General features: G+C 35.3%; 1 protein-coding gene across 1 annotated transcript in view; it reads left to right on the top strand.

The window, feature by feature from the left end:
- The window catches only part of SPATA17 (spermatogenesis associated 17), a 135099-nt gene that overhangs the window by 65659 nt on the left and 44917 nt on the right, over positions 1 to 24523 (top strand). The window contains exons 7-8 of the mRNA XM_037497738.2: positions 18737 to 18940; positions 21566 to 21714. Coding sequence (XP_037353635.1) covers positions 18737 to 18940; positions 21566 to 21714 — 353 coding nt within the window. The remainder of the gene's footprint in view (positions 1 to 18736; positions 18941 to 21565; positions 21715 to 24523) is intronic.

Here is a 24523-nt window from a genome sequence, read left to right as displayed (position 1 = left end):
GGTATCTGGGAAAGTGCCTGGGAAGATGAGGGTTCCTAAAGCTTTGGTTTTACTCACTGTGTAGCTTTTGTACCTCTGGGTGGACTGCACTTTTGTATTTTATGCAAACCCTGCCTCTCTTCTTAAACTTTTGCAAATAAGGGTTAGCTTTGCTTTTAATGTGCTACAGTTCCTCCACTGCACACCAGATCTCAAAGCCAGCGTTTTGACAATTAAGGGAAGATTATTTTCTTCCTATCTTGTAATTTGAAATACCCGATTTTCATAAGTTCAGGATCTTCCTTGCTTCCTTCCTCCCTCTCTCCCTCCCTCCTTCTCTCCCTCACTCTCTCTCTTTCTTTCTTTCCATCTAACTCTGGCTCAATTAATTTCCATCCAGTAGACTAGATAAAGTTTTAATATACTAGACAAGGGATATAGTGAATTCTTATTAAATAATTTTCAATGACCCATGCACACGCACACATATATGTGTGCGCTTGTATGTAAATCTAGGTATATATACACAAATACAGCTATGTAAGAAATTTCAAATTTTACAAAATTTTTAATATAAAATTCAAAAGTTAGAAAAGAATTCAGGTGAAATACATGACGAATGAAGTTTCCATGCCTACCTCAGTGTGAAGCATCACTCCACCCCCTTTGTACCCCAGCCCCCAACCGTGCCTTACATTGCATTATAGACTGATATTTCACACTAACTAATTGAAAGTTAACTAGTGTGTGTTTACATCTATTGATTTTGCGTAAAATGAATGTTAGTAAATAAAATTGCAATCAATCCTATCATTTGTCATTGATAAAAAGAAACTGAGTTTTTGGTGGTTCCCCTTTGTTATCACTAATTTTATTCAAAATATAATACATGGGAAATTTCAAAATGCAAGGAAATTACATTCTTGCTTTAACTTGATCTGGTAAAATAGTTAGGACTATTACTCTTCTTGCAGATTTAAAGGTCTATTCCTATTGTTTTTATGAATAGTTATCTATTTTCAGGACACTTCAGAAATATTTTGGATAAAACCAGTGATAGGTTAGATGCTGCTCTAATTGATACCTCAGGAGGAGGTGGGGATTGCTGGATCATGGTATATGTAGATAAGCCCTACTCGCTCTAGATCCTCTTCTGGAAACTTTAGAAATCTTCAACTGAGTTTCTCATAGTCAAATTTTAAAACATCTCAGGCTTTGGTTTATTGTAGCATCTTTCTTCCCTCCTTCCACTTTTAATCTTCCTTTCTGTCTCCTTCCCCAGCCCTTGTACCCAATAATCACACCTGATCTAGCCTTCTGGTTAAGAGTAGGGACATAAAGAAAAAGATTATTCTTCCACATCTTTTCTTTTTTTTTTTTTTTAAAGATTTATTTATTTATGCATACAAGAGCTGGGGTACAGGCCAGAGGTGCGGGAGGCTGAGAGGATTCACCAGAGACAGAATGGGGAACAGAACAGGCAGACTGACTGAAATACACTGCCGAGGGGAGCGGCGGGCGAGTCAGGAGAGGTCTGCTGCACCATGTGGGTTGCTCCCTGGCCGGCCGGGGATCAAACTCTTGCTGCAGAGGCTGCGGATTGATTCATAGTGCGGTGCTTAACCCCTTGCTCCACCAGGTAGGCCCCACATCTTTTCTTAAAAGGAACTCTTAACTAAATCAGTTGTTAAAATATGCAAACATTGGCTACAGTCACTGACTTGGTCATTAAGGTCACTATTAACACATGAGTTTTATCTTCTAAGTTTATAATTATTTCTTTTTCTTGGTCCCTTATTTGTTTTCCCTAGATTCCTCCTATAAGTGAAACCATCCGATATTTTTCCTTTTCCTTCTGGCTTATTTCACTGAGCATAATCCCTTCCAGCTCTATCCATGTTGCTGCAAATGGCATGAGTTTATCTTTTTAAATGATGGTATTATTCACCCCGGGACATCATCTGTGAACTTTAGATTCCATGCAGTGTAAATTCATATTTTAAAAGAAATGGAAAGTTTGCTCCTTATTTATGTACTTGTTATAATCACAAAAAGAGCATACTCAAAGAGAAAATATAGTTGTTTAAATATAAATTAATTTTATTTTGGTGTGAAGATTGTTATTTTACATATCTGAATATGAAATGGCAGGTTTCCTGTATAAATGATTTTCTGTCCACTGTGTCTTTTGTCAGTTGGAAGTATTTCACTCAAAAATGAGTTATGTTATTCACACATATCCCAGCAGACAGTAAAGTAAAAGATGAGGAAATGGAAGGAAAATATGGAGAGGAGAGAAAGGGGAAATAATTTGTCTTTAAATCTTAATCTGTTATTCTCTCTTGAGACTGACATAGATAAATTGCATTTATCTAGTTTCGTCTTACCAAAAGGATATAACCTTTCTTATGTTAATGTTTAATGTTTAATGTTACATTTTCAAAGTGCTTATGGAATGTAAAGCCCTCCTGCTTAACTTCATACTCTCCTTAACGAGTTAAATTTCAGAGTTTTTTTGCTTAATTTTATTTGGTTTTATTTCCCACTTGCTTTTTTTTTTTTTTTAAAGATTTATTTATTTATTTATACAAGCACTGGGTACAGTCAGAAGCGTGGGAGGGTGAGAGAATTCACCAGAGCCAGAGCGGGGAACAGAACAGGCAGACTGACGAAGTATACTGCTGAGGGGAGCAGCGGGCCGGCAGGAGAGGTCTGTGCGCCATGTGGGACCCTTGCCCAGCGGCCGGGGATCGAACCGGCGCTGCAGAGGCTGTGGGCAGCTTTGCAACCCAGCGCTCAACCGCTGCGCCACTGGGGAGGCCCTCCTATTAGCTTTTAAATCAAAACATGTATATATGCATATGCATACAGTTTCGGTTCTAAGATTCCACTAAAGTAAACTATGAATAACTAAGATATTTTTGTTGTTATATGTATCTATTACATATGATTTATATTTATATATTATATATTCCATATATAATTTATGATCATCTATATTAGTCTTGATCTCACATTATTAAAATTATTTCATTTATTTTTCCTGTATTCTTATTTATATATGCATACCAGAAGTAATTTTTCTGTCAACTAGTCTCTGAATGCTAAAATGATTGTGAAACTTTCCTCTGACCTTCCAAAACAGAGTTGTTCCTTTTTTCCTCCCTGTTCCTTAGTATAACATTTACTATTGGCTTTGTGGTTGCATCTACTTCCCTGTATTTTTAGGTGAATTCATAAAGGAGAACAATCATATAGTTTGAATACTCCCAGTATCTAATACCAAAGATGGATATCAAAAGTATATACTTTTTTGGAAGTCTACTTCTGAAGCAATAATGAGTTAGCTTTTACATGATTCCACAGTTAAATCTACCAGATATAGGCAAAGCCAGAAAACCTAGTCTATTCATATGAATCTTAATGCAAGTGGTAGTAAAGCATATTTGCTTCCCCTGGCATGCTGACCTTCAGGAGATGGCGGGAAGCACCTACCCCGGGCTGGACCACCCCCTTTCCTGATGCCTCAGACCTAGAATTCAAACCTTCCTCCTTGTAGTGAACAGCAGAGAGGCCAGTGAAAACCCGAGGAATGGGAACTATGTCCTTCCTATTAATTAGATTTATTTATTTATTTATTTTTAAAGAGGCATGTTTTTATTTATTTGTTTGTTTTGTTTATACATGCACTGGGTACAGTCAGAAGCAAGGGAGGTTCAGAGAATTCACCAGAGCCAGAGCGGGGAGCAGAGCAGGCAGAAGGACAGAAGTCCACTGCTGAGGGGAGCAGCGGGCGGCAGGAGAGGTCTGCGCACCATGTGGGACCCTCCTCTGGTGGCCAGGGAGCAGCCGGGGATCGAACCAGCGCCGCAGAGGCCGCAGGCAGCTTCGCAACCCAGCGCTCAACCACCGCTCCACCACCAGGGAGGCCCTATTAATTAGATTTAAAAGCTTGACAAGAAGCATTTTTAGGATTGTAGAAACTTTTATGTATTTATGAAGGTGTTCCTTGGGGAAGAAAGCTTGAGCATATAGAAAAGAAGAAATAACTGAATAAGCATGAACCCAGGAAAGGTGATAGGAGATGATGAAGAACATAAAGTTGTAGACTTAAATAGGTATATGGTTGGAGGTTGAAATAATTAATGTTTGAGGACCTCAATATTCTTGTTGGTCTTCTAAAATAATCCTGAGAAGACTCAGAGAGGGAGGGCTGTTTAGCCCAGCTAGGTTCAAAGTCCATAAATATGTAATGTCTCCAGACCACCTGGTTGCATGATTGATTCCAGCAGTTATTAGCATCCTGAGCTTGTAGGCATGCAGAATTATAGTACTAATAGTTGCTAATATGTATTGAATGCTTATTGTGAGCCAAGCATTCTTTTAACTACATGAATTACCTCCATTAATGCTCATATACCATTCTATATGTGGACTGTTGTTGGCCCAATTTATGGATAAGGCAGAAAAACACTAAGTAAGGAGCACAAAGTCAATGTTAGTACATGATTGTCTGCCTCTAGAGCCCATTTTCACAAAAAAATACATGATTCTACCTCTATTTAAAAAGTTAGCATTTATTGAGTACTTACTTTATTTTACACATTGTTCAAACTAGTTTAGCTATATTAACATATTTACTTTTTATTGACCAGTTGACTCAGTTCCATTATTTCAGAAGAGAAAACCTTGATACAGTGAGGTTAAGTAATGCAGATGAAGATCACAGGGGTAATAAGAAGCGGAGTTGGGGATTCAGATTTAATTTCTGACCCCAAACCCATGCTCTTAACCTTGAAGCTATACTGCTATCAGTGAATGGATTCTGGTTTGGTGTAAGGTTAGGCAGACATGGCAGGATAGTGGATGCTGGGGACTTGAATAATTAAGAAAATCAACCATGTGACTCAGGGAAAAATGTGAAGGCAAAAAGAAAATAACAAATCAGGAAAAACTTGAGGGGTCACATGGACTTGAGATCTTTAGGGAGTGAATCATTTAGTTAACAAGAATAAGAATGAGAAAACTAGTGGACTAGAGCACTGTGGTAAAAGGGTGAGCTGTCTGTGTTTAAGATTACCGAGTCATTAACACTGAGCAGTTCTGGATAATGGGGATGTATGGGGTGTGGCTGACATTGTGTAAAGGTGAAGGTCAGTAGAGATGATGGAGTCAAAGAACTGTGAAGCCGTGCTATTCGGACCTGAAGATGAAGTATTATCCCAGAACGCACGCACAGCAGAAAGGAAGATTGAGCTTGTGCCAAAGGCTATCCTGAATATGGGGAATGACCAGTGCGTCCATGTATAACTCTAAGAAAAGACAAAAGATGAGATCTTTAGATTGCGAGAAAGTAGATGAGGACATTTTGGGAAGTGACAATGAGGAGCTGAGATCATGCACATCAGTGGTCACTCTGATCCAGGGGAATACTAAAATGCTTTGCTTCATAAGGCTGCAAGGAAAGTGGTATTTACAGGAGCAGGAAGCTTCAATATAGTTAAAAAGGAAGAAAATTGCTTTACTGAAAAATTGGGGGGAGTAAGAGGTTGTTTAGCATTGACAAGAGAGGTGTTCCTCAGAGCATGGATGAAAGCAGTGTAAGCAGGGTCTCTGAAGTTCTGGGGAAGGTAATAGGGTTGAGGATGAGTCTAAAGAGAATATGAAGGAGAGGCTGTGATTAGTTTGGCAGAAAATTATTTGGGCATTAGCAATTTGACCAAAAAATAAGTATGTCAATGGTTGCTTGACCCCACTAGCTCCTGTTCTGTTAGAAATTTATGTTACTGGCCATGCCTATTCCTTATTTCAATGGTGGTATACTAGACTGAAAGTGAGTTATAGATTAAAATGTACGAGGGAGGTACTATTACCTCAAAATTTGAAAAATGAAATTAAAAACACAAAGGCCTGTGAAACAATCCAATAGTACACCCCAAAATTCAAAGACCAAATAATTTTCACATTAGATCAGATTGGTTTTTTAATCACAATTATTATATTGGCCAACTTTTGTTGATCAAATTAATTTCCCCCTAATTATTTTGTGACCAAATTATGTTATTTCAAGAGTGACTTACAGTTTGAATGGTGATAAAAGATAACAGGGTTGTGAAGCATAGTGGAATTTTCTGGGCTCCCTGCCATCACAGAGATCAGAGTGAAACAGGAAAGCCAAAGGTAACCTAAAAAAGATAAAATAAAATTTTTATTGAACAAGAGCATACAAAAAGTGCAAAAAATCTAATCACTCAGTTCAGTTATCATAAAGGAGCAGGTATAATCTGTAGCTAATAGGAACTAATTAATAATTTCCATACAAAAAGCCATAGGTCTACAGAACAAGAGTGTATGAGAACAGAGTGACATGTCTGAAAATGAGGTGGTCTTTAAGATCTGGACAGATTGTATCTAGCCAGATGTAGCGACATAGCATCCTCTTACAAGGCAGTCAGCCCTATACTTGGATAAAACTTAAACTGGATTTTTCCTGTTAGCCAAAAAAAAAAAAAAAATCTTCCTTCAAAGACTCTTGGGAAATCAGTTTTTTACTGGATCCCATGTAACCATGGGGATGATGTTTGACAACTGCTGCATTCTATTTGGTATGTTTAATTACCAGTAGGAAAAATTCATTCAGTTACCTACTTCTGTAATGCTAAATATTTGTCTTTTAGCAACTAATTGTTTTGATAGTCATTTTTTGAAACCCAAACTATGAAACAATTTTCAAAACAAATCATCTGTTGAAGAACCAAGCAAGAGAAAACACTGGGTTTCCGGGGGGGCGGGGGAGAAAAGGGCTACAATGACGTTTTCTAGGAGGGTGCTAGTTATAAAATCATGTCTTATTTGTTTTTTTTTTTTTCTGTTGTTCTTAGGGTATGCAGGCTTCATGCATATGTATAGTAAGCCATTTCAGAGTGTGTGGAGATAGTATATTAGAAGAGTTGCAAAAGGGAGTATTCAAATCACCCTAGAATTTGGGCATCTATTTCTAAAGCCCTACTGAAAATATCTCTTTATAAGGTCACCAGGACTCACCTAATTTTAAATCCATGGGGTATCTCCAAGTTTTGTATACTACTTATCACACCTTTGATCTTGCAATCGCCTTTGCACATTATGACATACAGTTAGCTTTTTCTCACTGTTTGCTAATTTCTTCTCAGTCTTGTTTACTCTGCTACTACATAGAGCTAGTAATAGTTCTTTAACATCAAAATTATTTAGTTTCCTTTGTACCTTTTGTTTTCTCAGAAGGACTTCCCCACCTTAAACACCAGACAGATTCCTTCACCTCCTTCATGATACTGCTCAAAAAGCGGCATCTTAACCCACAGACTAGTCTCTCGGTATATATGCATAGCAATGACAATTTCAGTGTTTTATAATTATTTTATAATCTATAATATAATATTATGTTATTATAATGAATAGAAATTATAATGCTTTTTCAAGTGGAAAAGCAGGAATCAAAGCCAAATCTAGAGAAATGGTCAAGATAGCAGATAGAGAAGGAAGAAAATAAAACTATTTTGGTGGTGGTGGTTGATGTTATTTGTTACAGGTTAGCAAAAGGAGCAAGTCTAGAGAAATTGACTTGACAAGAAAGCAAGCAAATTTCTTCCGGTTCTCAGAGACATAAAATAATGACCTGACATTTACAGATAAAGAGATAAAGGAATTGTTTAGCAAGGAAGATTTCCCAGGAAGTCTTTTATGTGGACTCTTTCTAGAAAGTTTTTCAAAATGTGGTATGTTTAAAGAGACGTTCTGACTGAAAATAAAAAGAGAGAGAGAGAGATTCTTTCAGTCCCAAGATCTTCTGAGTCATCATGTTATTGCTATATTTTGAAAGACTCAAATGAGTCGCCACTTCTTTTTCTTTCGTCACATTCAGTGAATTACAATATGATTTCTGCCACAAGAACAGAATCTGCTTCAGCAGAGGTCACCTGTCACCTTCTAATTACCATTCTGTTGTGCGTTCTCCGTCCGCATGCTGTTCCACCTCCATAGCATCCGACACCACTGACCTCCCTCTCTCCCCTGTGTCCTGCTGCTCCTCCCTTGCTGTTTGCTCTTTGGCATGTCCTTCATGGACTTCTCTTCTCCCACTCTTTTCTTATATTTACACACTGCTAAGCCTTTTTCCCTAGAAAAATGTCTCAGTCTACATTCTCCCCCTCAGTGACCCCATCCATTTTTCAAACCATCAGCTGTTTTTAATCAGAAAGCACTCCAATTGCTAGCTATGACCTCTTTCCTAAGTTCCAGACCTCTTCTGACAACTACACACTGGGCCTTACAACCTGAATGTCTTGTGGGAAGTTCAATCCTAGTAATTCCATAGTAGAAATTAATATTCCTGCACATTGCTCCTCTTTCTGTCTTCTCTGCCTGGTTTCTAAACAAAAGCTTTTCTGTGACCCCAGTTTCTCTTTTACTCTTTAGAGTTAACCTATTATCTATGTCTTTTAATTCTGTTTCTCTAGAAACAGATGCTTTGTGTTCCTATTATTCTTCTATTTCCACTGCTCTCACATCCTGCCTCTGAAAAAGAATTCATCACCTCCTTTATGCACCTCTGATCTTACCTCACCTACTCAAATAAACACACATTAATGTACTCCAACCTAGATACCAGGGTACGCAATAAGTCAGGGCTCTCAACTCTACCTGTACATTAACTTTATAGAACTAAACTACTGTCCAGATATATACTTCAAAGATCCTGATTGAATTCATCCAGGACAGAGCTTAGACATTGGTATTTTTCAAGTTCCCCAATTGTTTACACTGTGTAACCAGAGTAGAGAACTACCAACTTTGGTACACAGAATTCAAGAAAATGGGCACATCATATAGTTGGAGCATCTCAAAATGGCTTCTTTCACTTGATAATATATATTTGAAGTTTTTCTATGTCTTTTCATTGCTTATTAGTTCATTTATTTTTAGTGCTGAATAATAGGCCACTAATTATTTATTCACTGTCACTTCCAAGATTTAGCAATTATAAAAAGATGCTATAAAAATCCATGTGCAGATATTTGCATGGATGTAAGGTTTCAGTTTAGTTGACTTAGTGCCAAGGAGTGCAATTGATGAATTGTATGATAAGAGAAAGTATAATTTGTAACTCAAACTATCCTCTAAACTGGCTGTACCATTTTGCATTTCCATCAGCAATGAATCAGAGTACCTGTTGCTCTACATGCTAACCAGCTTGTGGTGTTGGCATTTTTTTTTTTATTTTAACCATTCTTATAGGTTTGTAGTGATATCTCATTCTTTAAAGTTGCATCGTCCTGATGACCCATGAAGTTGGGCATCTTCTTTCCTGTGCTTATTTGCCAGCTCTCTTTCTTCTTTGGTAAGCTCGCCTTTCAGGTCATTGATGCAATTTTTAATATAGTAATTTACCTTCTTATTGTTGAATTTTAAATGTGTGATGTATATTTTGAGAGCAGTCTTTTCTTAGATGTTTCTGAGTCTATCACTTGTTTCTTCATTCTCTGGACAGCTTTTATAAAACACACGTTGATAATTTTAATGAAGTTCAGTTTATCAATTTTTTTAACAGATTGTTACCTTGTTAATGTATCTAAAGTTATTGACGTAACTAAGATCACCTTAGGTTTTCTTCTATGTTATCTTCTAGGAGTTTTATAGTTTTGTATTTTACATTCATTTTTATGATCTATTTTGAGTTAATTTTTGTTCAAGTTATAATGTCAGTGTCTAGTTCATTGATGTTTTTTTTTTTTCTATGTGGATGTCCAGTTGTTACAGTACCAGTTGCTGAAAATACTGTCTTTGGCCCATTGTGTTGCCTTAGTTCCTTTTTGCCTAGATCAGTTGAATTTATTGATGTGGGTCTGTTTTTGGCTCTCTATTCTGTTCCACTGATATATATTTATCCACTCTTTTACATCCCTTGATTATTGTAGCTTTATAGTAAATCTGGATGTCGGTTCTCTGACTTAATTGTTGTTTTCTTTCAATCTTAGGTTGACTAGTTGGGTCTTTTACCTCTCAGTTTGTAAATATCCACAAGATAGCTTGTTGGGATTTTAATTGGGATTAAGTCAAGTTGTGGATATAGTTATGAAGAACCAACATCTTGGCAGTTCTTAAACATAGGCAGAAAATTAACTGTTTTAATTTAGTTCTTTGCTTTCTTTCATCACAGGTTTGTAATTTTCTTCATATGAATTTTGTACATACTTTGTTAATATTATCTAAGTGTTTTATTTGAAGAGGCATCAGTGTAAATGTAAAAGAAAAATTTAATTAAAATGTCCACTTTTTCATTGCTGGTATCAAGCAAAGTGATAAACTTTAATATATATTCAAAGTGATTGACTTTTATATAGTAACGTTGTGTCTTATAACCTTGCTGTCCTCAGCAGTTCCAGGAGTTTTTTTTTGTCTATTCTTTTGGATGTTCTGCATATATGATCATATCACTTATAAATTAAAGTGACAATTTTATACCTTTGTTACTAATAATGCATATTTTATTTCCCTTTCTTTGCTTACTGCATTAGCTAGCACTTCCAGTATGATGTCAAAAATATGTAATGAAAGGGGGCATTGTTAAATGTTCCTTATCTTCACAGGGAAACTTCAAGCTTTTTACCATTAAATATAATTCCATTGATATTCCTTATGAACTTAAGGCTTTCCCCTGTCTTCCTAATTTACTGGGACATTTTCTCATGAGTCAGTGTGTATTTTGTTGGTGCTTTTTCTGTATCTGTCGATAAGATCATGTGATATGATCAACATTTATGATCACATGACTTCTCATTTTCAGTCTATCAATGTGATGACCTATATTAATTGAATTTATTTTCAATGAGAGAAGTTGTTGAACCAGTCTTGTACACTTGGAATAAATCCTGCTTGGTCATTATATATAATTCTCTTTGTGCATCGTTGGATTCAATATTTGTTGAAGATTTTTGCATCTATGTTCATGAGAAATATTCTTTTTTTAGTTTATTTTTTCAGTTATTAGAATAATGCAGATATCATAAAATGAGGAAATATTTTTTTCTACTTCTATCATCTAGAAGACAGTGTAGAGAATTGGTATAATTTCTTCCCTTTATATATGACAGAATTCACCAATGCAGCTATTGGACCTGGTGCTTTTTTCCCTTTGAAGAATACTTATTAGTGATTCAATTTCTTTAATAAGTGTAGTCCTATTCGATTTTCTATTTCTTCTTGTGTGAATTTTGGCAGATTGAGTCTGTCCTGTATTTGATACACGTCTAGTTTCTTAAATCTGGAGGTTTATAGTTATTCAAAACATTCCTTTTTGTCCTTCTGCTCTCCATGGTATCTGTAGTAATGGTATATCTCTTATTTCTGATATTAGTAATCTGTGTCCTCTCTTTTTTTCTTAGTTAGTTTGCCTGAAGTCTTATCAATTTTATTGATTTTTATTCTAAAAAAGGCTTTTGGTTTCATTGATTTTCTATTTTCAATTTCACTGATTTCTGCCCTAACTTTTTTTCTTCCCAACTACACTTTCAAATAACACTGTCCTGCTTCATTGGTAGTGCAAATACCATATTATAACAAAATATTATATATAATAGCAAAATATCCTAATTTGCTTCTCCTGTTCCTTATATCACTGCTGTCATTCATTCCACTTACATGTAAGCATATATAAACACTACACACATACACTCCTCAGCATGCTTGATTGAATGGTTACATTGTTGCTGTTATTTTGAACTCATTGTTATCTATTTGATCAACAAAAATAATGAAATAAACATTGTTATTTTTTCTTCATTTACTGCTTCTCTGATATTCTTTTTTTCCTTATGTAGCACCACTATTCTGAACTATATCTTTTTCCTTCTCTCCAAGGCATTTCTTTTAACATTTATTGCAAGAAAGATCTATTGGCAACAAATTTATTCAACTTTTGTTTATCTGAGAAAGTTATTTTTCCTTCACATTTGAAGAATAATTCAAGATTATCTAGATTCGTGGGATTTTTCCCAACACTTTAAGTATTCCATTGCACTTTTAAGGCTTCTCTGGTTTCTGAGGAAATGTGGAATGTAATTCTTATCTCTGCTTCTCTATAGGCAAGTTGTCTCCCTCTGCTTCTTATACAGTGTTTTATCTTTGATTTTATTTCAAGTTTGAATATGGTATGTCTAGGTATAGTTTTTTTGTTTGTTTTACATTTATCCTATCCAGTGCCCTCTGAGCTTCTTGGATCTGTTATTTGACATCTGGTATTAATTTTGAGGAAATCTACATCATTATTACTTTGAGTATTTCTTCTGTTCCTTGCTCTCTTCTCCTTCTGATATTCTCACTATGTGTGTGTATGGTATATCTTTTGTAATTGCCTCACAGCTCTTAGGCATTCTGTTGGCTCTTTATGAGAGGTTTGTTCCTTTGCTTTTCTATTTTAGGAGTTTCTATTGACATATACTCAAACTCAGAGATTCTTTCTTCAGCCATGGCCAGTCTACAAATGAATCCATTAAAGCCGTTCTTCATTTCTGTTACCAAATATTTGATCTCCTTTTGTTTCTTTCTTAGCATTGCTAGCTCTCTGCTTTCATTGCCCATCTGTTCCTGCATACTGTCTACTTTATTCATTAACACCCTTACATATTAATCATAGTTGTTTTAATTCCTGATTGATAATTCCAATCTCTACCATATTTGAGTCTGGTTCTGATGCTTGCTCTGTCTCTTTTTTTTTTATTTTTCTCCCTTTTTAATGATCATTTTATTATATATGTATTTTAAATTATTTTTCATTTTTTTAAGATTTATTTTTATTAATACAAGCACTGGGTACAGTCAGAAGCACGGGAAGGTGAGAGAATTCACCAGAGCCAGAGCGGGGAGCAGAACAGGCAGACAGACAGAGTACACTGCTGAGGGGAGCAGCGGGCGGCAGGAGAGGTCTGTCGCGCTATGTAGGACCCTCGCTGGTGACCGGTGACCAGGGATCGAACCGGAGCTGCAGAGGCTGCGGGCAGCTTCGCAGCCCAGCGCTCAACCACTGCGCCACCAGGGGAGGCCCTATTTTTCATTTTTGTACAATGTATGCATTTTCAACTCAGTTATATTCCCCGTGAAATTCCCACCACCCATTCACCCGTAAACTATCACCTGGTGCCTTGTGCTCTTCCCACCCTGTTTTGACATTCTGTAGTGGGGGGGAGGCGGTGCTCTGTCTGTTTCCATGGAGTCTGTTTCCATAGGTATCATACATCATGGGGTCTTGCTTCAGACTTTCTCTTGAGTTTATCTTCTAAAGAAAAATGTGAAAACTGGGGGATTCTCATTTTATGCAGAACTAATTGCAACCTTGCAGCCTTTTAGAGTTGGACCCCGGTTTTCCTTTGTGAGTATATCTCCACTGTAGCCTTGTACTGTAGTCAGCCAATGCTGCATTCACTGAGCAGGGACTCTATCTTTTACCACAAATATTACCTTATCCTTACCTTTCCTTTAGCTTAGTAGCCTTTCTCCCCCTCCCCTTTTTTAAAAATTCCTTTAGCACAAATTCAGGCACTTTCCCCACAGAGTTTTCTAAAGGATGTTAATTATAGCCTATAGGGTGTACTTCTTTTAATGCTGTTATTGGAGGATGCTTACACATGCTGGTGTTGATGTAATCACTCACCAAATATTCCTAAACTCCCCCCTACCACCCACTGGCAAGAGCTTGATGGACTTGATCACTTTTTGTGGGTGGGGATGGAGGAAATGATCACTTTTTATTCATCTGTGTGCCCACTTTAGATCTAGCAAAGTATTTCTAAGTTAGTAGGAGCTCAGTATTTATTGAATTGAATTAATATTTAGAGATTATGTATTATTTAAGTTTCTTTATTGTCATGAGAATATTTCCTATAGGATAAAAATGAGTAGAATGTCAAAATGACTCATAAAAAATATACATTTGTTAGCCTAATGAAGCAGCTAACTTGACCTATATTTAACCTGACCTTTTGGTCTACATTTAACTTGGCCTTTTCTATAATTTGACTTAAAACCTTAGAAATTCTCTATTTTAATTGAAGTAGACGAAAGAAGACAAAAGCATTTTTAGTCAGGAATTTTGTTTTTTTTTTCTCCCAAATCTGGAGATTTTATATAGGTTTTATACCAAAGACATTCTTTTTGAAGTCCTAACATTGCCATGAAATTCCTGTTCCTTCTGGGGTAGTGGCTCTGAGGGCTAATATGCCTATTGTCTGAAATGCATGTGGAAGCATAACTGTTGCAGCTGAGAAATGACCGTGTTTCCTTTTACTTTTCAGCAAGAGTAATTGAATGTAGAATATCTTACTAAACACTGGACTGTGACAGTGTGTTAACACTCTGACTGTCTCCTAACAGCAGGGCAATTATTTGCTGAGTGGGATTTTTATAAATCCCCTGGCACTAGTATGTCCTGATCATTATGATGAAGAGCATTGGTCAGTGTTGATTCAGCAGTCCCTGCCTTAGCAAATATCTCATCCACAGTTCTCTGGCCCACTTTTACTTTTCTTGTTATCAGAGATCTTTACTACTCTTTTGTACTTACAAAGTAACAAAGCATTTTTAAAAAACAATCCAAAAGATCAACGAAATCAAAAGTTGGTTCTTTGAAAAAATAAACAAAATAGACAAACTGCTAGCCAGGCTCACAAATTAAAAAACAGAAGAAAACACAAGTAAACGGGATCACAAATGAAAGAGGAGAAATTACAACATACTCAGAAGAAATCCAAAGAATACACAGAGATTATTAAAGCATTTGTTATTAAACTTAAGAAACCAAACATGTTTTAGACAGCCCTCTGATTAGAATTGGTTTTCTCTCAGAATATTCACAAGTTCTGAATCCAGGGGCAATAAAATGCTTTTAAATTTTGTTCCTTTTTGTGGCACTCAGTGACTCCTGTTGGCACTGTAATTATCACTTCTAACAGTAAAATTTGAATTCATCCACCTTCCCTGTATGTTTAGTAGTTCTGCATTGTTGAAATCAGTCATGTCCTAGAAATCATAAGAAATTATTATTTCTAATAGAGTAAAATATGAAATTGAAACTCTAGTAATTGTGTTTTGGAAACTAAAGGTGTATACAATCCTGTTTTGTTTTCTTTTTATTTTGCAGAAACTTGTTTTTAAAGTAAACCTCAATAACAAAGAGAAGGAAAAAAAAAACTAGACTATTGCTTCCCCCAGGAAATTACAAAATAAAGCTCAGTGTATAAATGGGAAATGTCCATTAAAAACCTTCTTGGTGAAATAAAATAGTAGACACAACAAATATAACAAGTAAATCCATTTGTTTTCAAATCCATTGCATTTTATGGTATTTTTTCCATATAATACTTTAATACAAGAATAAAAACTGAGAATAAAAGAGCCAACTGATAGATTGTTCAAAATATGGAAGGGTTCAAAATATTAATGTAACGCTAAGGGTGACTGGGTAACAAATGGTACATTTGCTCGTTGCTCAACCTGACATAATTAATATTCTAGGTCATGCTTAAGTTCCCATGATGGAGGGTCTGAAGGGGGGAATTCAAGAAAAATATATATCTATTATATAACTCATTGCCTTCTTTTTTTTCCTTTTGACGAGTCAGAATCATAGCCTTTAAAAAAAATCCCTGCTTTCACACCTCATTTGCCGTCTTCACCACTGGGCAACCAGTCAGCAGCAGGGCCTGATGCAAGGAGGTCAGTCAGAAGCTATTAGCAGAGTCCTCTCCTGAGATTTCTTGGGTCTTATTGAGTTGAATGTTAGCATGACAGTACTGCAAATAACTCAGTTGTAGACCTTTTTTTTTTAAACAGTTAGCACAGATTTCCCCATAGTGTTGGTCACTCTAGAAAATTATTGCTGAAAATGAAGTCCCCAAAGCTAGCTTGGCAGTAGCCCTTCTAAGTTGTGAAAAATGTGAAAACTGAAAAATATGTCATAGTCCCGTAGGGTTAACTTTGCCTTTTGTGACTCATATTTTAAAATACCAACAATGAACCATTATTCACTAGTGGCTTACAAATTATGAAATATGGCAATTGAGAAAATGGTAAGTAAGGCTTATTTTATTTACCTAAAGTAATACTAATAAAATGAGCACTGGGTCAATATAAATAAACGGGACATTTGCTTGCAGTCGGGATGGAGGGAGCGCTGGACTGTTTTCACTGATGTATGTTAGCAAATATATTAATTTAATGTCTAAAATACCGACTCCTTGAAGATTTTAAATGATACATTTTAAATTCAATTAAAATATATTTTCTATCTATATTTGATTTAAATTGCTAAGAGAATACACATGAGGAGGTCTCCATATAGGTTGCAAAATATAATTTAAGAAAGCTATCATGTCTACTGATCTATTTGCATTTCCCATCTAGCCTATGTATACATGTGCATGCAAATGTGGAAGGAGATCAAAGAAGATTTCTAATGGGGGTACAGCTAATAGCAGGTTGCAGCTATTCCAGTGGATAGATATTTTTAAATGATAAATATTAATCTGGTTAAAGTGTCTGTGTTTTACTATTTTAATCTCTATTATTGTGAATAATTACTAGACTGTAGTTTATGAGATTGTCATCAAAAGTATACATCATTTTTCTATCTCTTAGATGTAGATATAGATTTTATGTCAGAATAGCCTTTCAAATACAATATTTATATACTATTTATTGTTTTTTCTCATTACAATTCATAAATCTCATCTTAGATTTTCACTCCAAAAATCATCTTAAAAATCACCATTCACTTAAAAAATGACAATCTATGGAAAACTATTATGAGCATGTGTATGTATGTATTTTCTTTTCTTAACATCATTTATGCAATCTATGTATCTACTTTGCTCTATATTGTTTTATAGTAAAAGAATGTTAATACCACCTTTAAAAGATTCATACATTTGACTGTAATGTTTTCAACTCGGTATTTTTTTTTTGCATAAATTTAATTGGAAAAAAAATGTCAAGGAAAAGCCAGTTCAAAAATATTTTTAAAATATACAAACTTATTTATAACAACAGTTATAACACGAAAAAAGTTGAGCTGGAGGGGACCCAAGTGTTTCTGTGATAATTCAGTTCCTGATCACAATGTGATCGAAAGCAGTTTGAAATGGACACACTATGAAATTAGAAAAGGGTAAAATCTATAATTTTTTGAATGAAGTCAGTAAGATTTTGAAATAAATCTCATTTTACTAAGATAATTTTTGGCTTGGACAGCAAGAGTGGAGTGGGGGCCGCCTTTGGTCTTCCTGAATTGTGCATTGTAATTCTAAATAAGCATTTAGGGTTCCTTCTGGGAGTGTCTCCTCCCTGCCAAGCACTGTAGCAAGCTCTTGGGATGCAAAAGAAAACTAAAACAGAGTCTTTTGCTCCAGCTCTGTTCCCTTAGGGAAGACTGACACCCACAAAAATAATTATGAAATTATGTGATGGTCAGTGACAGAGAGTGATCTGTGGGGCTGTTAAGAAAGCATTAGGGATTGGACACTAGTCCATCCTGGGTTGGCATTCGGTGAAATTAGCCCTTTTTGAAGTTCTAGGCTGGAATTTTAAATTATCTGGGATAGTTTTTCAAAGAAAACTGTTAATCATAATACTTCGGAACTGCTGATTCTATGAAGTAAATATAGCAACCGGAAATATTTGTGGATGTGATGGAGGCATAAGAGAAAAACACATTTTTGGGAAAAATAGGTTAAATGGATACATTCTTTACATTAGTTCAGAGTGTCTATAGTGTAACAAACAAGTTGCAACTCTTCTTTATGAATATGTATTTGTGTTTATGCAATGAGTTTCACAATGTGGTTCTGTGCAGCTTGTCTACTCAAAACACCACTGGATGTTCAGAAAATGGACATCTGGTTAATTTGAATTTAACATTTGCCTTGCATACATCTATGGCACCTCTGTTGGATGGCAGGTTTAGTGCTAAGTCTTGACTACTGCAATGCAGTGTGTGGCAAGGTCAGTGATAGAAGAGCAAAGTCAACAAGACACTGCAGAAGTATAGCCTTAACCACATGAATGCAACAAATACTCTTCATTAGAAACCACATGTAATTTTGAATGATTCATAATATACATATATGTATGTATACATTATGCATACTATATGTAATTGATATAATATGCATTGATGATGCCAGTTTGATTATTATTCTAAAGAATTATAAAAAACTGCCATTAGTGTGAAGTGAATAATCATTCAAACACTAATTGAGATCAGCTTTGAACCTCATACTGTTTCCAGCGGTGTATATGCAGAGTTTATTTTAGTGAATATATGACTTATAGGTATGGCTAAACATACACCTAATAGTATATGATTAGAATGCAAAATGAATGACTTAGGGTTCTTCTGTTGTTTTTTCCCTTAAATACATTTATATAAAATATGCTGTGTGAGGTCAGTAGAAACCCAAACTATTGCTTAGGTATTTTTGACATGTTTAGTCTTCAGCCAGAAATAATTCTGAATTTGTTAGTTTGGAGCAGAGACAAAGTATGAACATTTTGTGAAATCTTCTCAGATATATCAGATGTCCACAACTGTAATTTATTTTTAATTGAGGTAACACAGAGTATGCATCCACCACCAAATCAAACTTGTGAAAACTTTCCTGGCACAGCTTTATCTTCTGTCTCAGATGAAAATTAAATATAAACATCAAAATTCCATCATCTTCTCTAGATTCCAGGTATTTACAACTCACCATTCAGAAAAGAACCTGATCCTTGGGAGCTGCAGTTACAGAAGGCAAAGCCTGGAACCCTGGGAAGACCCAAAGCCAAGAAGAAGCACTCCCTCCACCTCAGCGATTGGCTGGCTTGTACCAGTGCCCGCTCCTTCCCTCGTTCTGAAATCCTGCCACCCATCAGTAGAAAACAGTGCCAGGTACTCCTCAGGCCTGTGTGAGAATTCAGTTAATGACTGTGGTTTTTCTGCTCTTGAAAAAAGTTACCATCGTTTTTGTTTTGTCTTGATGGCTAAAGAGGAAAACTAATATTTACAGAATCTAATTTTAAATAATCATTCTAGAGTACTATTAGAATAGATCCCAAGGAAGTGATTAATACTTCTTTGGTCTTGAATTTTACTGTTTGAATAGGAATAGAACACAGTGGAGAAGGGCTCAGGTCTGGTCATTTTTTGCAATCTCAGTAGTTGTGATGATCTGCTATTGCTAGAAACATCTAATATGTTAACCAAATTATTTAATGCAGGCTCTAATCTGATAATCAATATCTTTATATACAGTTGGAAACATAATTAAGTTTGAGTAATTAAAAATCCAAGTTGGAGAATTAAGACAAGGCTCAAAATAATGCAATACTCACAGTGAAGACAGACTTGCAGTGAAGCAGGTTTGACAAATGATTCCCAGGGCTGAAAAGCACAGTGGGTGGGTTGGGTGATGATTATCACTATCCTGAAAGTTCCAGAGAGCTGCTGCCCTATAGTTACCATCAGTGTTCAAGCTGGAGTAGACAAATACTCTCAGGTAGCGCCAACCAGGTAGCACCAACCTGAGCTGAGTTGGTTTTGGTTCATACAGGTAGGCTGCCAGATGGCTACCCATGAGCTCTCTACATAGGCTTGCCTCTTAATCTCTTGTTGTATAATAAATTAGCCCCAAACCTGGTAGCTTAAACCAATACACATTTCTTAGCTCACACTTTCTGGTTGTTAGTACATTTTATTCCAAACTCTGATGTTCAAGAAAGACTCCCCCTTTTCATTTTCTAGTCTAGCAAGTTCCAGGGCATGCAGTGAGGTAGCCCAACTAGTGGCTATGTGTTATGTTGACACACCACCAAATGTTAGAAGGCACCATGAAGACTCGGGCACTCTGTGCATTCTGCAGCTTCAAAGTCATGGATTTAGCCCCTTGCTTCTGCATTAGAAGCTACTACTGCTCAACATCTTTTTTAAACTCCTCCTGAAATATATAATAATGGTGGTGAGAATAACACTCATTTTGGAGTGTTTACTGTGTTCTAAATGCAACAGAAAGACCATCACTAAGATCATCTTTACTTATCTTAAGAGCAATGCCGTGCTTTTAAAGCCCTGTCTGCTGTGGTTGCCTTAGCAAGGGTCTTGACAGATCAGGCCTCATCCATTGCCTGCATGAGAAAAGAAATCAGTAATTGGATTTCCAAATAAAGTCATTTTACATCTGAGGACAAAAGGTCTAGAGAAGTAATTTTCCCCTAATAACAACCAAATGTTAACTTTTAAACCATAGGATTTTGTCAAAGTAAAAATTAAGAATCTATTTAAAGGAAAAAAGAATCCCCATTTGATTTCTTAATAGTGAACTTGAAATCACATTACTGTATCTTTAAAAAGTAAAGTTCCAATAAAAATTCATTAACTACTTTCAAATATAGCAATCCTCCTGTCCAGCTGTGAAAAGTACTAGATGATACTTATTTGCCATTTGTGTTATTTACGGTCCATGACTTTTATGGTAACTGGTTCCTATTATTGGTTTCTATTAATGTAAAACATAAGTGAACATAAATGAGGCGTGAATCATTTCTTTTTATTAGCCCCACAGTCTTCACTCAGTGCTTGCAGTAACTCCAGCTGTGTCTTGTTAGTGATAACCTATTTAAAGAAGAGATCCTTAAGGATAAGGAATATGAGTAGAAATCTTTGTCCACTATAGATCACTTCTCTCTGGCACAACAATAGTGGTGGGGAAAAAAGAAGCCAATATGTCATTAATTGCACAGCAAACTCTTAAGCCACCTCTAATTTGTATTGTGCTTCCTATGATATGCATTAACTAACCACTGGGCTCTAGTAACTAGTATAAGTAACTACTAATTTAAAGGTAGGATGGTTATAAATCACTCTTTTCGTAGTTGCCACTTACAGACTTCCCTCTGCTATATATTTATGTTGTTAAATGATTGTTATTATACCAGAGTTACTAAGCAATAGACTAGATTTTTAAATAAAGAACACTTAAGATAATGGCCCTTAAAAGATGGCCCTTCTATATTTGGTAGAGGAAGGGTGACAATTAAATGTAAGATTTATTTTTCACTTAAAGCTTTATTTTAATGAAAAAAATGTATCAGTAAAGGAGGTCTCTAGGAGAGGAATGCTCAGGACCTTCCTAACAGTTTACTTAAAAAGGGAGAGAATTCTTTTTTAATTATATTAAGGGAAATGCACTTTTTAAAATCAGAAAACCAAGTAACCTTTCAATACAAACTTACCAGAAACTTTTACATAGAAAACTTTTAAATAGAAAAGTTTTCCCTTAATTTAGGTTTCCCTTAATTTAAAACATTTTTCATGGAATCACTTGTTCTTTTGTCTACATATTTTGAAGGTAAGTGATATTCTTGTTGTGTTGTGTATTTTCCAATTCAGAGAACACATTCTTCTTTAAACACAGCTTAGTAAACTTGCTATACTTTGTAGTATTCAGAAACCATGGTCATCAGTAATAAACCATGGTCATCCTCTGTACTGAAATACCTCCTCTGCCTGTCTGTTCAGGGGCCCTTCCGTGATATGGCCGAGGTATTGGAGCAGCGCTACAAGCCTTTGGAACCAACGCTGCGGGTGGCAGAACCCATTAACCACCTAAAGGAAGCCAGAGAGGAGCTCAGGAAACAGGAGTGTGTGCGAAATGTCCATGATAACATGTGAGTTCTCAGCTAAGAAATGGCTATGTTCTGTGTCCTGCCCTTAGGTTTCTAGTATTTCCTGTGTCCTTGTAGTGTAGAGAATCTTTTATTTGTGAGAACTTGACCTATTCAGAATCTATAATCTACACTCTGCAATATAAGCTACAATCATCTTTCAGCATGCAAATGATTTAGATAATGTCAATATCAATGGCAAATATATGTGTATGTCTATATCTACCTATTTATGTCTGTCTATGCATGGATACATGTGTATGTGTATATGCATATTACATAGAGAAAAAAAGAATGAACAACATTTTTAGGGGTAAGTAATCACTAGTTTCATGCCTCTGTGAAAATAATTTTCTTAATTCTCTAGTAAAAAGCCTGTGTATTTATGATCCATCTAGAATGTGATGCAACAGAACAAAAAGATTTTTCTTAATGTGGACTAAATTTCATTTGGATACACTGATATAACATTGCAGTATTTATCAGATGCAGTGAAAGAAGTTGTTTCTTACTGAGGAAAATGACTGAAAAGATAAAAGAGGATCTAATAACCTGTACAATCTTAAATTATTTTATTAACATCATTGATCTGGGCTTCAATTTGTGCATTTTCTCCAAAACACTTAATCTCTCATAAAGCATAGAGTCATTTGTGACTTACAAATAGACCATTTAAAATCTAGAATAACATTTTAGAATTATTATTACCTTATTATGTATCTTATAATCATCTTTATATTCTATCTTATAGTAATTCTCTAGTATTATACATGCTAAATATTAAAATAATTATATTAGTCTAGTACAAGTTATGATTATAATTTAAATATAATATGAGTATTATAAATTATATAATTACAACATATAAACTGAAATTGTCATTTGTAACAAATGTAGTGTGTACTAATTATATATATTTATATATTTTATATATAATTTATATAATAATAATTCAAAAATACCTTACTAAGTACCTCCCATCTAGCACAGTAGATTTTGGACATTTTATAAGTCAGAGGGATGTATGTCTATTATGCTTTATTTTAATCATTTATTTCTGGAAAGACTTGAAAAATAAAAGTTCTCACACAAACTCATATGAAAGATAAAACTGGTGAGCAGTGAATAATTTTTATAAAGCTTTTCATTTTATAGTAATTACATGAAGTAAAGTAATTAGCTATATAGTGTTCAACAAATTCTTTCAATAAATGACTGAGTCACCCAACATCTGATGCATAAGAAAATAAGAAACATTTATTTCCAATTAGTTTTGGGGAGGTAGATGTGTTTTACCAAAAAGATAATAGAAAAATTAATGCTGCTCAGACTTAATCAAGCAAAGTATGCCATTTTGTAATGAATATTTAAAGAGTTTTGTTACTCAGAATAGTTTTTCTATCTTCAATGATGCAAAGGATTATGGAATAACAAGATTAACTTATCAAACAGATAACTGATCACACTGATATCTGTACAGAAACCATCATAGGGTGGCATCATATCTGAGGGACTGGCACATTTGGTTATTTTGCTTTTATATCATTATGGAAATGATAGTCATATTAGAAAGAATGCAGACTCTGGAATAAGATGTATGTAGGTGCAAATCTTGACTCCATTACACAATGGCAGTATGATCTTTAGACTTTATGAGCTTCTGTTCCTCTGTCTATAAAATGGGGAGAGAAATATTATCTTAAAGGTTGAAATGAGATTGAATCAGGTAATAGAACACAGGAGAGTCTTAATACAAGATAATTTTATCATGTTGTATTTGCTAACAAACAAGATACTTCTGCATGTAAGGCTACAAAATATGGAGAGGAAATGAGAGGTTCCACCAACACTGGGTTTCATCTAGTCATCAGGAGTCAGAAGTTAAGGAGGACCACATATAGAGGTCTTCAGACTCCAAGATGTCCTAACCCCATCAAAGATTCCTCATTCAGCCTTTGAAATACAAATTTTCTGCATGTGTTACTTTGGCAGCCATAACAAGGTATCACAGACTGGGAGGCTTAAACAATAGAAATTTAGCACCTCACAGTTCTGAAGGCTGGATGTCCAAGATGAAGCAGGGCTGCTTTCCTTCTGAACCTGTGAAAAAGAATCTATCACAGTCCTCTCCCCTGTTTCTGATGTTGACTGAAAATCTGGTTTCCCTTGACTTGTAGAAGCACCACCCCAATTTCCACCTTCATCTTCACATGACATGTTCCTTGTGTGTGTGCTGTGTCCAAATTTCCTGCTTTCAAAGATACCAGCTACAGTGGAGTGGGAGTTCACCTGCTCCAGAATAACCTTAACCTTATCCTAACTTACACCTGTAACAACCATGTTGCTAAATAAGGTCATGGTCTTTTTTTTTTTTTTTTTAGATAAAGAAAAAGTTTATTAAGGAGAAGGGGGAACAGAAATAAAGTCAAGGTCACATTCTTTAATGTGGTTTTTAAAATAAGCTCCAGAAGTGGGACTACACTATTTTACATACTGAGTGTGAATTAAGAGGATTTTTCGAAGTCCTTTAAAAGCTTTATGTGTTTGCTCTTGGTTCTAAAGAAATTCATTCCATTTTCTCACATTCTTTTGAAGAAAATTGTTTTCCTTATTCATATATCTATCTATTATAAAGCCAGGAAATTAACCAAACGATTAGTGAACAATTATTAAATGACCTACGTGACCAACTTTAGCTAAATATTGTTTAATACTTATTCAGGGAAAGTTTGCCTGTCCAAAGTAGTTCTAGGTTTTGGGGAGTTAGGACTGAATAAAGTAGACAAAAATCTCTGCTCTCATGGAACTTCTA

This window comes from Talpa occidentalis, unplaced genomic scaffold (assembly GCF_014898055.3).
Source record: "Talpa occidentalis isolate TD23 unplaced genomic scaffold, MPIMG_talOcc4v2.1 talOcc4.8, whole genome shotgun sequence".
NCBI lineage: Eukaryota > Metazoa > Chordata > Mammalia > Eulipotyphla > Talpidae > Talpa > Talpa occidentalis.
This window is presented reverse-complemented; position numbering and strand designations above follow the sequence as displayed.